Genomic DNA, 16169 nt, shown 5'->3' on the forward strand with positions numbered 1-16169 from the left:
AGAACGCTCGCAGACGATGGTCGTGTTCTTATCTTTTTTTTTTTTTTTTGGCCTTTCCATGGGGCACCTGCGGCTCGTGCCGCCCGGGACTCGGTAGCCGGCGAAGAGATGGCGTTGAGACGGTGTGTCGCCAGCACGGGTGTTCGACGGTGCTTTTCTGTGGGGTCAAGATCAATGTTGCTGTCCTTGACCGCCTTACGATGTTTCGAACAGATTTTGACGGTGGATAAAATGGACGTCCGCCGCTGCCTGCCTGACAGGGCTGAGTTTTTTAATCCCCCCTGGTCAGTGTGAAACTGGGACGCGTGGAACATGCATGCTATCCTATTGGGCTGTCGATGACACAGACGACGGCGGGTACCAATCGCTCCAGCGAAAGCAGGCGACACTGTCCAATGGCGCATGGAAACGCAGTGTGTTGGAACAGTGGCCGCGCAAGGCGGATTGCGGGCCCCGTCTGGCGAAGGATCGGCAGGGAGAGCAGGGGGCCCCGTGGCGGGCGGGAAGGCAGAGGCGAAACCCCGAGGCTGCCGGTGTGGCCGGGCGGGCGGCCGTCGATTCAGCGTCGCAGAGTCAGGGCCGCGGCACGGCTGACTGCACGTCGCGGCGGGGGAGCAAACTTCTCGGTGTGCGACCCTTTCTCTATACACGTGCCATTGAATGGTGTAGGGCGCGAGGCAGGCCGCGCGCCGGATTCTCGGCCTGCCTCAGCTTGACATGTCTTGACGTACCAAGCCTTGCCAAGTGAAACAGCTCGGGCTCAGGTGCCAGAAGTTCCCACAGTCACCACTTCGACGCCCCCAGCCAAACGCCTCCTTGACTTTTCCACCGCGCCCTTCTTCCTCTCTCGCCCCGGCGCTCATGCAGATACCCTCCTTACCTCCTCACGCCGCGCACGCGTGAGACCAGACTAATCGTAATAACCTCACCCCCCGCCAACAGCACACACCATGCCGAACGACTACGAGCTCCGCGGCAAGTACAAGGCCGTCGAAAACGCCGACAACCACGACGGCAACTACCTCCAGAGCCACAAGCACCTCCACCTCCGCAATGCCTCGACCGGCAGCAGCCTGCGGCCCTCGCTCGACGCCGCCTACCTCTCGTCCGACGACGACGACCTGAACGAATTCGACCCGCTCAACGAGGAGAGCACCCCGCTCGACACGGGCAAGAGGAGGAAGAGACGGCCACGCAGCGAGTCGCGGATCGGCGCCGCGGCCGACGCATACACGGGCGAGCGGTGGCGGCGAAACGACGAGTCCCGGCGGCCGCCGTGGGCGCGCGTCGCGGCGGCGTGCACGCCCGCGCGCAAGCGGCTGTGGTGCTGGCTGCCGCTGCTGTTCGTGCTGGCGCTGCTGCTGCTGCTGGGGGCGGGCGGGCTGTGGGCGTGGCGGGCGGGGCCGGCGGAGGGCCAGAGCCCGCCGTGGTACCCGGCGCCGCGGGGCGGGACGGACGCGGCGTGGGCCGAGGCGTACGACCGCGCGTCGCTGCTGGTGGCGGGCATGACGCTGGCCGAGAAGGTCAACGTGACGACGGGCGTGGGCTGGGAGATGGGGCTGTGCGTGGGCAACACGGGGCCGGTCGAGCGCCTCGGGTTCCCCAGCCTGTGCCTGCAGGACGGCCCGCTGGGGCTGCGCTTCGCCGACCGCGCGACCGCCTGGCCCGCCGGCCTCACCGTCGGCGCGACGTGGAGCAAGGAGCTGATGTACCGGCGCGGGCAGGCGCACGCGCGCGAGGCCAAGGGCAAGGGCGTCAACGTGCTGCTGGGGCCGGCCATGGGCCCGCTCGGGCGGCTGCCGGCGGGCGGGCGCAACTGGGAGGGCTTCGGGGCGGACCCGGTGCTGCAGGGGCTGGCCGCGGCGTGGACTATCAAGGGCATCCAGGACGAGGGCGTCATGGCGACGGCCAAGCACTGGGTCGGCAACGAGCAGGAGCACTTCCGCCAGTCGTTCGAGTGGGGCGCGCCCAACGCCCTGTCGTCCAACATCGACGACCGCACCCTGCACGAGATCTACGCCTGGCCCTTTGCCGACAGCGTGCGCGTCGGCGTCGCCAGCGTCATGTGCTCGTACAACCAGGTCAACAACTCGTACGCGTGCCAGAACAGCAAGCTGCTCAACGGCGTGCTCAAGGACGAGCTCGGCTTCCAGGGCTTCGTCCAGTCCGACTGGCTGGCCCAGCGCAGCGGCGTCGCGAGCGCCCTGGCCGGCCTGGACATGAGCATGCCCGGCGATGGCTTGAGGTGGCAGGACGGCAAGGCCCTGTGGGGCCCGGAGCTGACCAGGGCGGCGTTGAACGGCTCGGTGCCCATGGAGCGGCTGAACGACATGGTCACCCGCATTGTGGCCGCTTGGTACCAGCTCGGCCAGGACGATCCGGAGAAGTTCCCCCAGGACGGGCCCAACTTCTCATCCTGGACGGACGAGGAGGTCGGACTGCTGCATCCCGGCAGCGATGACAAGACCACCGGCAAGGTCAACAAGTTCGTCGACGTTCAGGCCAACGGCAGTCACGGGGAGCTGGCGCGCCGCATCGCAGCCGAGGGCATCGTGTTGGTCAAGAACGAGAACGACACCCTGCCCATTTCCCGCCAGGGCCACAGCATCGCGAGCGGCTTCGTGTCGAACAAGGACGATTTCAAGATGCATGTCGGCATCTACGGCGAGGATGCCCGCGGAAACCCCGACGGCCGCAACGCCTGTCCCGACCGCGGCTGCAACGAGGGCACGCTGGCCTCGGGTTGGGGCAGCGGCGCCGCCGACTTCCCCTACCTCGTTACCCCCCTGGAGGCTCTGAGGCGCGAATTCGACATCGATATGGTTCTCCTTCACGAATACCCTGCGAACGAGATTCCCGAGACGAAGCAGCGGGCGCTTGAGGCTCAGGACCTTTGCCTTGCCTTTGTGAACAGCGATGCTGGCGAGGGATACATCTCTTGGGAGGGCATCAACGGTGACCGGAACGACCTTTACACCCAAAAGGGGGGCGACAAGCTCGTCGAGACCGTGGCCAAGCGGTGCGGTGGGGGTGATAGCCCGGTGATTGTCGTCGTCCATGCCGTTGGCCCCGTCATCCTGGAGAATTGGATTGACATTCCCAACGTCAAGGCCGTTCTCCTGGCGCATCTGCCCGGACAGGAGAGCGGAAACGCCGTCGCCGACGTCATCTTCGGCGAAGTGAACCCAAGCGGACGCCTGCCGTACACGGTCGCCAAAGACGAGGACGACTACGGCCCGGACAGCCACGTCATGTATTACCCCAACGCCGTCGTCCCGCAGCAGAACTTCACCGAGGGGCTGTACTTCGACTACCGCTACTTCGACAAGAACGGCATTGCGCCACGCTACGAGTTCGGCTACGGTCTCTCGTACAGCACCTTCGAGCTCTCGGAGCTCCAGATTGTCACCGACCCCACCAAGAAGACGCTCCTGCCCGCCCCGCGCCCGGACCCGAGGGTTCTCCCCGTGCCGCCGACTTACGACAACGGCACCGGCCCGGCCGAGGACGCCCTCTTCCCTTCGGGCTTCCGCCGCCTCAGCAAGTACATCTACCCGTACCTGGACAGCCTCTCCGGCACGGCCAACCCCGGCGTCCCGGACAAGGCGTGGCCCGAGGCCTTCGCCGACGAGAAGCTGCACGCGGAGCCGTCGCAGGCCGGCGGCGGGCCCGGCGGCAACCCGGACCTGTACACGTACGTCGCCAACATCTCGTTCACGATCCGCAACACGAGCCCCGTCCGCGGCAGCGCGGTGCCGCAGCTGTACGTCTCGTACCCGAAGCACTGGACGGATCCGGAGAACCCGGCGATGATGTCGACGGCGGGGATGATGAATGGTGGTGGTCATCACGACCACCACACGGCGAGGGCGGCGGCGGCGACGAAGGACGACGACGACGCACCGGTGAACGAGGGCATCATCAGCGACGACGGCAAGGTGACGAGCCCTTTCGAGAACGGGCCGCTGCCGCCGCCGAACTCCAACTCGAACAATCACAACAACAACAACAACAAGGTCCACAACAGCAACCAGAACCACACCACCACTCCCCTCGACCTCCCGCCCGACCGCCACGACCCGGCCGTCGTCGCGCAGCTGCGCGTCGTCGACTTCCCCGTCCGCGTCCTGCGCGGCTTCGAAAAGGTGGAGCTGGCGCCCGCGGGCGACGACGGCGACGCCGCCCGCGTCAGCTTCGCCGTCACCCGCCGCGACTTGAGCTATTGGGACACCCGTCGCCAGAACTGGGTCATGCCGACCAGCGGCGACGGCACCGCGAGGGAGTTTGGCGTGTGGATCGGGTGGAGCAGTCGGGATTTGGTGCTGAGCGGGATGGTTTGAGTGGTGGTGAGAGGTTGAATGAGATATGGTGGGGGGAGGGGCTTTTGCAATGCATGGCGATGGTTGGGTTTGGCTGGCTGGCTGGCGTTTTCTGGCGTGGCTTTTTGTCTTACATACTTTTTATTTCCCCCCCCCCCCCCCCCCTTTTTTTTTCCCTCTCTCTCTCTCTTCCCGCTTCCTCCCCTTTCTTTCCCCTTTTTTCTTTCCCCACCCCCTCCCTTGTCTCTCGGAATGGAGAGGCTTGACATGAGGGTGGATGATGAAGGAAGGCGGGGCGTGAATCACATGTGTAGACGGGAATACGGGTACTACAGGTGGGAATGGGGGTTATTAGAAGAGTACATCAACGAAAGGGACGGTCGCTTGTTGGCCGGGGAATTACGCAGACGGTACAAATGCTAAAGATACACGTTCCGTTGCGTTGTTGCAGTGATGTTGGTGACTAAGGGGAAGAGCGCGTTTGATCATCACCTTTCTGTACTTCATCGACTATGACTGAACCGACCATATTACATAGAGGCAGGGGGAGAAGAAGAGCAGTGAATGGTGTGGAATTATGTGGAGTACTTGTTTGCAATTACGGTTTCGGCTCTGGTCACAACTGCGAGTTGTCTGCTGTCTTCCATGTCCAACTTACTCGAAACTTAGTTGCATGGTCTAGGCATGTATGTATGTACTATTCGTCTGCTTCGTAAAGGTCTCGCCGCTCTTCTTTTCCCGTCTCACCACCACCACTCCCGGCCTCTGATCCATACAACGCGCGCCTCCCTTCTCTAATCGCAACCGTCTCCCTCCCTCCCTCTCGATCCACCAAGGGTATGTATACCGACGCCGTCCTCTCCCCCTCTAAAAACGCATATGCACCCAACCATCCGAAGCCCCCAAAAACAAAAACAAAAAAACAAGAAAGAACCCTCTCTCAAAGAAGAAGAAGAAGAAAGAAATCGAGAAAAAAAAATAATCAGTATCCAAACCCCTCGACGTGACACCACACGCCCTGGGCGCCGGTGCCGCGATGCACGGCGCGCTCGTCGCTGAGGCGGACGACGGCTCTGCGCACGTCGGCGCCGAGGGCGGCGGGGCCGCACGCGACGACGGCGGTCTCGCCGAGGGCGCGCTCGAGGACGCGGCGGGTGAGGGTCTGGGGGTGGGGGCGGCCGGTTAGGATCTGGAAGAGGGTTTGGGTTTGTTTTGGTGGTCGTGGTGGTGGGGGGTTGGTTGTTGAGGTGGAGGAGGAGGAGGAGGAGGAGGATGGGGGCGGTTGTTTTTGTTTTTGTGGTGGTAATGTTCTAGGTTTGCTGATGTCGTTGTTGCAGCAGGTGCAGGTAATGGGCTGGATGACGTCGGGGGAGGAGGAGGATGCCACTTCTTTTCCGGCTTCGTCTTCGATGACGGTGGTCTGGCAGCAGCAGGTGCCGTCAGGGCCGCACGCCGCCTTGGGCGCTGACTTCCGGTCGTTTTGGTCCCTTTCGGACGACGACGATTGGAGGGAGGATACGTCACTGTCGCGGCCCTCCGTCTCGGTGACGCGGCTGCCATCCTCACCTTTCTTGAAGTAAGTCTTTTCATCGATGGCACCGTCGACCTTCGGGGCCGAGATTGAGGGCAGTGCAGTGGTTGGGTCACTGCCGGTGCTGTAGGCGACCTTTCGGTCGTCGGTGAATGAGGAATCGCATGTCACATAGACGCTCATGTCTACATCGACATCCATTCCCGCGTGCCGGAGCGCCGCCACGTCTTCGGCAACGCGTGACAGCTGCTCTGCAAACCAACCGAGCTGGCCGCGCGACTTGACGACCCAGACGAAGCGGACGCGGCGGGTCGCAGCTCCATCCGGGAGGCGAAGCTTGGAGGAAAGGGTCGACGACGCTTTCTCGACGCCTCCTTGGAGTTGTTGCTTCTTCCAGTGCGCCACGATGTCCCGGAGTAAGGGCATGGTGAAGGTTGCGCCGGTGCTGCCGGCAAATAGCACAACGCTGTCGAACTGTCGAAGCGGGCGTAGCCGTCCGTACGGTCCTTCGATTGCGACAGGCTTTCTCCGCTTTTCATCTGGATGTCCCTGAGAAGGTAACAAATGCAGTTTTTCGGCGTGCCGGAAAAAGCGTGCAGTCGCGCCGCCCTCGCTCTTGATGTAGAACTCCATCTTCCCGTCCTCAGGGATGGAGGCGATGGTGAAAGGATGACTTTGAAGCGGAACGACAGTGTGGCATGATAGGAAGACATGTTGACCCGGATTCCAACTCACGGCCGGGTTGTGGATGGTGATGCGGGTAGTGCCATGGGATAGAGGGGTGAATGATGCTTCGCAGGCCCATATACTGGACGTCCGACTCTCCTTCGGCTGGGAGGGGTGGAATATGGAGAAGTTGTTGTAGAGAAGCCAGATGGCGCGGACGACGCGGTCGAAGCAGACAAGCGCGATGGGGAGGATGACGTAGATGCGGACGTACATTGGCCAGGAGTTGACGTGCAGATAGACAAAAGCGATGAAAACAGCCATGGAGCCCAGATGCTGGAGGACGAAGAATTCATACGAAAGCCCGCGAATGGGCGCGACGGAGCTAAAGACGATCCAGAGTAGTAAACACCATGAGATCAGACCATGCTGAGTGATTGGGTCAGTCTTGATTTTGCTTCCGATGTAGTTGTAGGGCGCCCAATCAGCGAACCAGTAGCCCATGTGGATGGTGACTGTGAGAAGCAGACATCGTGCTGTCCAACGGTGCAGCCAGTTCAAGCGCTCGTAACTCGAGCCGGTTAGCCATCCGATAATGTTATTCTTCCCAGCCAAGAGAAAGATCAGAGGGAGCTGGGCGATGGAGATGCAACCCGTTCGGTAGCCAATATCCTCGAATGACCACTGGTCGTTGAGGTCGAGCTTGTAGAAGCACAGCACCAGAAGAGTGACGACGTTGGCTGCTACAATTGTCGTCCGACCCACGGTGGGCAGACAGATGCTGCGACCCTTGAAAGTGAGCGGGGCCAGCGTTGCATTGCTTGCTTCTCGGATGATTGCAGTTGCGGTGGCATTGATGCGCAACAACAAAGCCTCAGGCTTGGCTGGTTTCGCATCGCCGCGGCAAGCAGCAGTCAGTCTGTACTTGTTGCATCAGCATGAGATTATTGTCGAGTTTATTGCAAGACCGGAACTGACCTTTGCCGACAGATCAAAGTGTTGGTGACGTTGGCGAGAGTGGCAATGCCGACGAAGGTGCCCACAACAGCCCAATAATACTGCATCAAGAAGTCGAGGGAGGGCACGCCGGGCACGCTGGGGCCCATGTCCGTGCCGCCCATGTCCATCCCACCCATGTCCATGTCCATCTTGACAAGTGACCAGGCCTGCTGGTGACGATGTAGGTGATTAGGGTCTCGCGAGACAGGCTCATGCTTCCATGGGCGCAGTGTCGCGAGCAGAAGGTGCTTGTTGCGATGGAAGTGACGGTGGGAAGCGTGGGCCGAGACTCGGGTCAGTAATAACCGCGGAATGCGAGGCTTTTGGGCGACTTGCGGGTAGCGACAGGGTGGCGTCGGGGGCGGTCCAGCCCTTGGCCGTTTCAGCCAATGGGGCGCCCAAGAACTCCCTCAAACCCTCTCTGCAGCTCTGCTTGCCGTTTTGGGCACCTGGACAAAGTCAAGCCTTCTGGTCCTGCGGCGCCCGGTCCGCCTCCACTGCCTAAATTCTCCCGGCCTCGCGCGCATTACTACCAGCCTGCGACTTGGAGAGCCTCACCTCTGTCCTTATCTTACTCGGCACCAGCCAACTGGGTCGTACGTGCGCAACATTCCGTCTGCCTGCGCAACCTTCCTGTCTGGCACTCTGATACAAAAGACGCTGCGCCCTGCTGGCATACACTTGATCAACAGAGAAAGCTGAACCACGAATTCACGCGTCCGACGGAATTATCGAGAACTGAATCCTCCAACATGCAGCGACGCCACGACGACGGGACAGTGAGTATGGACCTGGGCAGCCACAGCGACCACGACGCGAGCACGAGCAGCAGCAGTAGCAGCAGCAGCAGTATGGCCATGGCCATGGTCTTCAACAACGCCGCCGACACGCCGCTTTACACCAACGCCTTCACCCCGTCAACAGTAGGCCAGTACGCGGGCATCTGCATCTTCCTCATCATCCTGGCTGGCGTGTTCCGCGGGCTCTTCGCAGCAAAGCAGAAGATCGAGGAGCGGTGGCTGGCGCAGGCGCTGCAGCGGCGCTACATTGTGGTCGCGGACAAGCAGCCGGCGGCAGAGCGCATCGAGGGCGACAACGACTCGCGCACGGCGGTGCTGACCGCGAACGGCGTCGAGGAGCGCGTCAGCGTCGCGCACCGGCTCGGCAGCAGCTCGGTGCAGCCGTGGCGGTTCGGCGTCGACCTGCCGCGCGCGGCCATGGTCACGGTCATCGTGGGCGTGGGCTACATGCTGTAAGTTCCCTAGCTCGCCGGCTGCGAGGGCGCTGTGGAATGCTGACAGCTTCAGGATGCTCGCTGTTATGACCATGAACGTTGGCTATCTGCTATCCGTGCTCGGCGGTACCTTCCTGGGCGAGTTAGCGTTCGGGCGATATTCTCAGGCGGCGGGGCACTGATGAGTGTGTGAGAGTGGGGAAGGTGATTGTTCGGCGTTGAGGTTTCATCTTGTAATACCCGGAATCAGAAGCTGCTACCAGCACCCTGATGGACGCCTGCACAACGGGCGACACACGGTTTCCCTCCGCAATCAGGTCTCGCAGAGTGGCACACTCACACTGGACTGCAATGTCGGAATATCCATATCGTATCCATGCATCCGAGCTGTTTGCTTTGAACCAGTGCAACCCACCCTGTACAAAGATGGATCGAGAAGCCGTCCGCGCCCTGGCTGACCGGCGCCCAACGCCGGCTGTTGTCGATAATAAGCTCATCCTGTCTCCGCAGACAAGACCCCTGCGGCTGCTGACCTACAGGAAGCCCATGCCCCATGCAGTCTAGCGCTCCCGATAATGTGCTCAATTGCGCGCAACCTACCCAGCATTCCGTCCAGAACTCACCTCCCGCCTTCGTCCAGACCACAAACCGCCTCGCCTCGTCGCACCACGGTACTCACTGACCCAGGTGGCGCCCACATTGTACGGCTGGTGCGGCTTGCCCTGCTCGCGCCTACCGTCTGCAAGCGCCACCGAAAGTGCCCGCGCGACCAGCTCAAACATGCAGAAGCTACGCGAGCTGCGCTGTCCGGCGTCTGGATCGCGCCTGCCGGCGGGTGACTTGTGCCAGTCCATACTTATAAAGCTGTTACCTAGCACGAGGTCAATCGCCAACCACACTCAAGACCTCCCCCTCATTCCTATCAATTGCTGCCCTCCAGCGTGGAACCTTGCCCCGCCGTGGTCCGAGCTCCTCCTGTTTACCTTTTAACACTTGCCATTGTTTGCTCCAGCTTTCCTCCTACAACCTAAACAGCTGCCTCGAGGTCCGCGCGACAGCTCCAACATCCTCACCTCCCAATCCAAATCCAAATCTACCAACATCCAAAAACCCCCACCAAACCGCCAACAATGCTCTTCCACACCACCCTCCTCAGCGTTGCCTCCTTCAGCGCCCTCGCCGCGGCCCACTTCACCCTCGAATGGCCCATCGCCCGCGGCTTCGACGATGACAAAGAGCCCAACTTCCCCTGCGGCGGCTTCGACAGCGTCTCCAGCAACCGCACCTCGTTCCCGCTCACGGGCCCCGCGCCCATCCAGCTGAAGATGGGCCACACCGAGGCCAACGTGCAGGTGCTGCTGGCGGTGGGCAACGACCCGGGCAGCGCCTTCAGCGTCGAGCTGCGCCCGACGTTCCGCGAGCGCGGGCCCGAGTCGTTCTGCATCGGCGGCGTCGAGATCCCGGCCGGCGCGAACCTCACGGCGGGCATGAACGCGACGATCCAGGTCGTGACCAACGGCGACCCGGACGGTGGCTTGTATCAGGTATGTGTATTGCACTCTGTTTTTGGTTCCCCCCCCCCCCCCCCCCCCCCCCCCCCCCTCCCTCACATATACGAACATACATCCCGTGCCATTTTCCCCTCCAACTAACCACAAATCGAATCAGTGCGCCGACATCACCCTCACCGAGGAGACCCTCTCCACCGACGCTTACAACGCCCACTGCAGCAACAGCTCCGGCGTCACCTCGCAGGCCATCTCCAACCCCCGCAACGCCAACGAGACGAGCGAGGGCGGCTCCTCTACTTCGTCCGCCTCCGGCACTGCGTCTTCCACGGCTGGTGCTGCCAGCTCGACCACCTCCGCGGGCGCGGCTGCGGGCGGACACATCGGTTCGTGGGCGGGTGTGTGGGCGCTTGGTGCGGCGGCGCTGGGCGGTGCGGCGGCCATGTTATGAGACCGAGTGGAGGGGATTCAAGGATGGAAGATATACCCATGGGTGGCTTTGCGTGAGAAAAATGCAAGCACAGAGTAGCTATGGTGGTATCTGATACCAGATACATATGCAAGGGTGGAGGGGAAAAAACAGGATAAGGATTGAAGGGGGAAACCTGGACGCCGTTATGGACGTCTGGGCCCTGTCACAACAGGCCTTAAATAATGAAAATGGAAAGAAAAATAAAAGATATTTGCAATCACTTGTATCAGCTTATTGCACTGGCTTCCACCTCGTGCTCTGAATCGGGTTCGAGAAAGCTGTTTGGCCTACTGAACAAGTTGGGGCCACGTTCAAATTAACATGATGATGTGGTCTCGTGGAATATGTGCTGGTCATCGTATATCAAAATCTCAAGGTCGAAGCGCACTGGTTGGGAGAAGTGTGCGACCGCAGGATCGACATGCAGAACCATTCGCTCGACGCCAGCACCGTGTGCAATCGAAACTGCAGCAAGCGGTCAGCAACATATCCTCCGAGTGAACAGTAAAGTCTATGTACGTGCCAGGACAACGTTCCTCACTTGCCCCCGTATACTTCCACAGGACTCGGTATATAGATGTTGTTACGACCGAAACCTCTTCATGCAATAAAGCTCCATGGATTAGCTAAGTACATCGCACTCAGACGGGGCCACGTCCGTACCGAGTTCCCCGATTCTGCAGGTGCGAGGACAACCCGTCCGCCCCGATGCCGTTCCACCCCTCCTCCTGCCATTCTGGGCTGGACGATTTCGGTACCTTATCGCAGTTGTGGATACCAATCTCATTCTTGGCGAAGCTTGTTCATGCTGGGCGATGTGGTAAAAAAAGGATAAAGGACCGAGCGAGTGAGGGCGGAGACAATGGTAAATAATAAGCAGCCTGCAGTGGGCGGATCGGCGAAGGGACGTACCCCGCGTGCGGGGACGGACGGGAGGGAAGGAGAAGAAAAAGGGTCTTGCTGCTGCAAGGATCCATGTTAGTGTGCCCCACCGATGGAAGTTACATCATTCGGGACTTTTCTTTTGTCTTTTTTTTCTCGTAGCAGTAACCCGCGGCTGCACGTATTATCATGCAACGAAATCAGTCTCCAAATGAGCATAAAAGGGAAAACTCGTCATTCCTGGCCAACGGCGCAGGATGAATTCCATCAATTGTCCTACAGGAAAATCGTTGATAGGGATATCAAGATAAAACAGTCAGAACTCGCACCAAGAGCAGATGCCACATCCTTAAAGACATACGTCGTAAAATCGAGCCGGGCGTAAAAAAGGAACAAAGGAAGACAACGGCCTCGCAAAGAGACAACGACGCGTTTCTAGACCGTCTCGATGTACCTTCTAAACTCCCAGTCCGTGACTGCCTCGTCCCACAACCTGATCTCATGCTCCCTCGTGCCGCAAAAGTGCTCTACAAACTCATCGCCCAAGGCCTCCCTGGCGATGCTCTCCGGCCGGGCCATCATGGCGGTCGCGTCCTTCAAGCTCTTCGCCAGTCGCTGCCCCTTATCTTCCACGCCGCCGACGTTCTGGCCCTTGCCAAGCGGCGGCAGCGTGAGCTCCAGCTTCTTCTCGACGCCGCGCCAGCCCAGCGCGAGGATGGCGGCGAGCACGAGGTGGGGGTTGGTGTCCGCGCCGGGGACGCGCACCTCGAACCGGCAGGCCTTTGGGCTGGCCGTGGGCGGCGTGATGAGGCGGATCGAGGCCGCGCGGTGCTCCAGGCCCCACGACACCGTCACCGGCGCCCAGAAGTTCTCGACGAGGCGCTTGTAGCTGTTGATCGTGGGTGCCAGGATGGGCATGATGTCAGGTAGACCCTCGATGAGGCCGGCAAGGAAGTGCCGGCCGAGATCTGACAGGTACCGCACGTCGGGGTACGGCGGGTTGGGGTCCTCGGAACCACGGTAGAGGAGGTTCTTGCCCTCGCCGTCGACCAGCGAGACATGCATGTGGCCGCTATTGCCGGGGAGGCCGCCGCGCGGCTTCGCCATGAAGCAGGGTGTTATGCCGAACTTGGAGCCGAGAGACTTGACGGTCAGCCTAGAGATGGTCAGTCATGGAGGCATTTGGGCTTGTTTGCCGGAAGAGCGTACTTGAAAAGTGCTGCCTTGTCGGCCATTTGAGTGATCTCGCCAAACTCGAGCGCCTAACACTGTGTATTAGCACGGCGACCTCTTCAATTCTCTTCTATTTCATGTGCTCACAGCCTCAAAAACACCCGGTCCGCTTTCAGTATGCCAGCCTTCGATGCCACACCCGAAACTGTTGCAAGCGTCGAAGATACCATAGTAGTATTCCTGGTTGTGCACTGGCCTGGTCAAGCTGTAACCAAACATCCCCTCGGTCAAAGCAGGCAATTGGTGGGTGGGGTTGTCTCTCAGGAACGCGGCGGTTGACGAGGAATTACGTTCGCTGGTGTCTTGCGAGGCCGGGGCCTTGAACTGGTAGAATTCGTACTCGGCTGCGAAGCAAGAACACGACGCGATTAGCTCCAACAAAGTACGCGTGGCCTGCTGTCTGAATAGTGCACCCAGAAGTATGACCTACCTCCGGCCATGGCGCCCATGCCCTGCGCCTTGAGCTTGTCGACCGTCCTCCGCAGCAGCGATCTGGGGCACGCGCTCAGGCTCTCGTTGGTGTCGGGATCGAAGAAGCTGACGAGGAAGAAGGGCACGTTGTTCTCCCAGGGGATGCGCCTGAAGGAGGCGAGGTCGGGCACGGCAATGACATCGCGGTAGCCATTCTCGGCGTTGCTGATCTTGAGCTCCTTGAAGTAGGTCTGGTCGTGCATGTCCCAGCCGAAAATGACGGAGCAGAAGCCGAAGCCAGCCTCTGCGATGGAGAGGAACTTGGACTTGGCCATCAGCTTGCCGCGCAGAATGCCATCGACGTCGATACCGCCGACCTTGACGGCGGTATCGTCCTTGAGCAGCTCGGGCAAGCTCGCGGCGGTGACTTCGGAGGGCTGCGGCGGCGACATGGTGGGCGACTGTTGAAGAAGCTCGGGGCCTTGTCGCGTGAGCGGAGGTTATGGGGAGAGCAGGCGTGACTGCGGAGGCGGTCGGCAAGCTAGGGAGGAGGTGGGCATTGGCGCGGTGATGGTGGGGTGCTGGATAAGAGATGCAAGCCTCAGCCCAAACAGGCGTCCAGCCAACGATAGGTAGCTGAGATAACCGACGATCACCGAGCTGGGAATCGGCCGCTGCGGGCATCCCGAGCCGTTGGCACATCAGGTTGGCGCCGCTCAGCCCTGCGCGGTCAGCGGAAAATTAAATCTCGTCCTCTGACCTCACGTCTCGTCGCGCAGGCCGGCCAGCGCGAAGGCAGCGGCGCCCGTCGAAGCAGCGCCCGCGGCGAAGCATGTCATGCAGCGACACAGGGCGATTACGCTATGCGAACCCGCAGCAGGGAACAATTGCCAGAAGCGTCGAATTACGGCATCGCTGGGCCCGTTCCCGCCAGGTCATGGAGCTTATCTGGCCTCACCAGCACGCCCGCCGTTATCGGACAGCTGCCCGGACGCGACAGCAGCAGCAGCAGCAATCGCAGGCGCGCCATTGCCGTCCACTCCTCGTCTCCACCCCGCGATTGACGCCCCGCGCACCGTCGTGAGTTTCGCGCGTCGAGAGCCACGAGCCGCCTTACATATCTGATATTACGTCTTCGCTCCGTGCGTGAGTCAGCCGCCCGGACATCCCACCGCCAGGCGGACCCGCCACTCACGCCGCTGCTGCCACTCGGCCCGACACCAGGTGCTCTGTGCCATCGCGGGGCTGCTTTTCACTGACGTCTCCCCGTTAAAGCAGACGCTCACGACCATCTTCCCAAACCCAGACCTCTCCAGTCCTCTCCCAAGCCCGTCAACAGAGCCATCGTCACAATGTCTTCTCAGGGTCGCCTCGCTGGCAAGAACTGCGTCGTCACCGGTGCCGCTGGGTAAGCTCCATTTCTCATCATGTCCTCTCTCATTGGTGCACTATCCCAGCTTCTTCTGAGATGGTTTTACGATTTTGCTGCTTTGTGATATGAGTTCCATCAGCGGAGTGGCCAGAAACAGCCATTTCCAAACCATCGCCAGCTTGATATCTCACCTGATGTCGATACCAAAAAATCTCTCAGAGGGAGCATTTCCCACTATGCAGTCCTCAAAGCGCACTTCTCGATGCCTTCTCAGCTTTCCGGGCATCCGCTGACCATATCTCAGTGGCATCGGTCTCGAGACCACCATCCTCTTTGCCCGTGAGGGCGCCAAGGTCCTGATGTGCGACATCTCGGGCCCGGCGCTCGAGAAGGGCCTGGCAAAGGCTAAGGAGCTGTCTCCCGCCGGCGCCGTGATCGAGACCAAGACGGTCGATGTCTCGTCCGAGGAGTCGGTCAAGGCCGCGATTGACCACCTGGACGCCTGGGGCGGCCTGGACGTCATCTTCAACAACGCGGGCATCATGCACGCCGATGACGCCGACGCCGTCGACACGCCCGAGAAGATCTGGGACCTGACGCAGAACATCAACGTCAAGGGCGTCTGGTTCGGCAGCAAGCACGCCGTCCTCGCCCTCCGCAAGCACGGCAAGAAGAACGGCTCCATCATCAACACCGCCTCCGTCGTCGCCCTCGTCGGCTCCGCCACCCCTCAGCTCGCTTACACCGCCTCCAAGGGCGCCGTGCTCGCCATGACCCGCGAGCTGGCCATCGTCCACGCCCGTGAGGGCTTCCGCTTCAACTCCCTCTGCCCCGCTCCCCTCAAGTAGGTTCCCCCGACTTTTCCGCGTTCCATCAAATCCCGCGGCAGCTAACGCCGAAATCACCCGCACAGCACCCCTCTCCTCCAGGACTGGCTTGGCGACGACATCCCCAAGCGCCACCGCCGCGAGGTCCACTTCCCGACCGGTCGCTTCGGCGAGGCCATTGAGCAGGCCAAGGCCGTCGTCTTCCTGGCCAGCGACGAGGCCAGCTTCGTCAACGGCACCGACTTCGTCGTCGACGGCGGCATGACCAAGGTACGTCCCCCCTTTCCGCATTGAGCGAAGCCTGAGGAGAGAAGATCGTATCTTAACGCCATGTTTCCAGGCCTACGTCACCCCCGAGGGCCCGCCCTCCGTGGCTCCCCAGAACCTTGCTTCTGGCAGGTAAATTTTTGCCATTTCTCCCAAGATCTTTAGATTCCACCTCTTTGTTCTTTTTTGGCAGCTTTGCTAGAGATTGATGATAATGCCATGGCCCTTTTTTTTTTTTTTCTTGGTCCGTCTCCGGTTCACTATTGGTTGCCTGCTGGGTGTGATCGACAAACGATTACCTTTCCCTCGACCCGGCGTTTACCTGCTTTACGTTTGGTACGGATAGGTAGAATGCCTCACAAACAATACCCAGAAAACATTTGTTTCGTCTTCTCTCTTCTACGTGCGATATCTAGCGTCTCGGTTCGAAATTTATCTCGCTCATACG

General features: G+C 60.6%; 6 protein-coding genes across 6 annotated transcripts; 4 read left to right on the top strand and 2 right to left on the bottom strand.

The window, feature by feature from the left end:
- Positions 1-950: 950 nt before the first annotated feature.
- On the top strand, positions 951-4340 carry SLS55_004003 (uncharacterized protein; the record flags this gene model as incomplete). Its single annotated transcript, XM_066775465.1, has 1 exon — positions 951-4340. The coding sequence occupies one exon, from the start codon at positions 951-953 to the stop codon at positions 4338-4340; it is 3390 nt and encodes a 1129-aa protein (XP_066633346.1).
- A 961-nt stretch (positions 4341-5301) lies between these two features.
- On the bottom strand, positions 5302-7664 carry FRP1 (ferric-chelate reductase Frp1; the record flags this gene model as incomplete). The annotated part of the gene is made up of 3 exons (XM_066775466.1): positions 5302-5481; positions 5707-7435; positions 7495-7664. The coding sequence occupies 3 exons, from the start codon at positions 7662-7664 to the stop codon at positions 5302-5304; spliced, it is 2079 nt and encodes a 692-aa protein (XP_066633347.1).
- Positions 7665-8372: 708 nt separating this feature from the next.
- SLS55_004005 (uncharacterized protein) lies at positions 8373-8771 on the top strand (the record flags this gene model as incomplete). The annotated part of the gene is made up of 2 exons (XM_066775467.1): positions 8373-8381; positions 8448-8771. 2 exons carry the CDS (start codon positions 8373-8375, stop codon positions 8769-8771), a joined length of 333 nt encoding a protein of 110 aa, XP_066633348.1.
- Positions 8772-9879: 1108 nt separating this feature from the next.
- SLS55_004006 (uncharacterized protein) lies at positions 9880-10708 on the top strand (the record flags this gene model as incomplete). The annotated part of the gene is made up of 2 exons (XM_066775468.1): positions 9880-10293; positions 10418-10708. 2 exons carry the CDS (start codon positions 9880-9882, stop codon positions 10706-10708), a joined length of 705 nt encoding a protein of 234 aa, XP_066633349.1.
- A 1338-nt stretch (positions 10709-12046) lies between these two features.
- SLS55_004007 (uncharacterized protein) lies at positions 12047-13707 on the bottom strand (the record flags this gene model as incomplete). Its single annotated transcript, XM_066775469.1, has 4 exons — positions 12047-12767; positions 12821-12873; positions 12932-13188; positions 13275-13707. 4 exons carry the CDS (start codon positions 13705-13707, stop codon positions 12047-12049), a joined length of 1464 nt encoding a protein of 487 aa, XP_066633350.1.
- Positions 13708-14607: 900 nt separating this feature from the next.
- Positions 14608-15857, top strand: SLS55_004008 (uncharacterized protein; the record flags this gene model as incomplete). The annotated part of the gene is made up of 4 exons (XM_066775470.1): positions 14608-14663; positions 14932-15471; positions 15541-15724; positions 15795-15857. The coding sequence occupies 4 exons, from the start codon at positions 14608-14610 to the stop codon at positions 15855-15857; spliced, it is 843 nt and encodes a 280-aa protein (XP_066633351.1).
- Between the last annotated feature and the right edge of the window lie 312 nt (positions 15858-16169).

This window comes from Diplodia seriata, assembly GCF_021436955.1.
Source record: "Diplodia seriata strain FDS-637 chromosome Unknown scaffold_4, whole genome shotgun sequence".
Taxonomy (NCBI): domain Eukaryota; kingdom Fungi; phylum Ascomycota; class Dothideomycetes; order Botryosphaeriales; family Botryosphaeriaceae; genus Diplodia; species Diplodia seriata.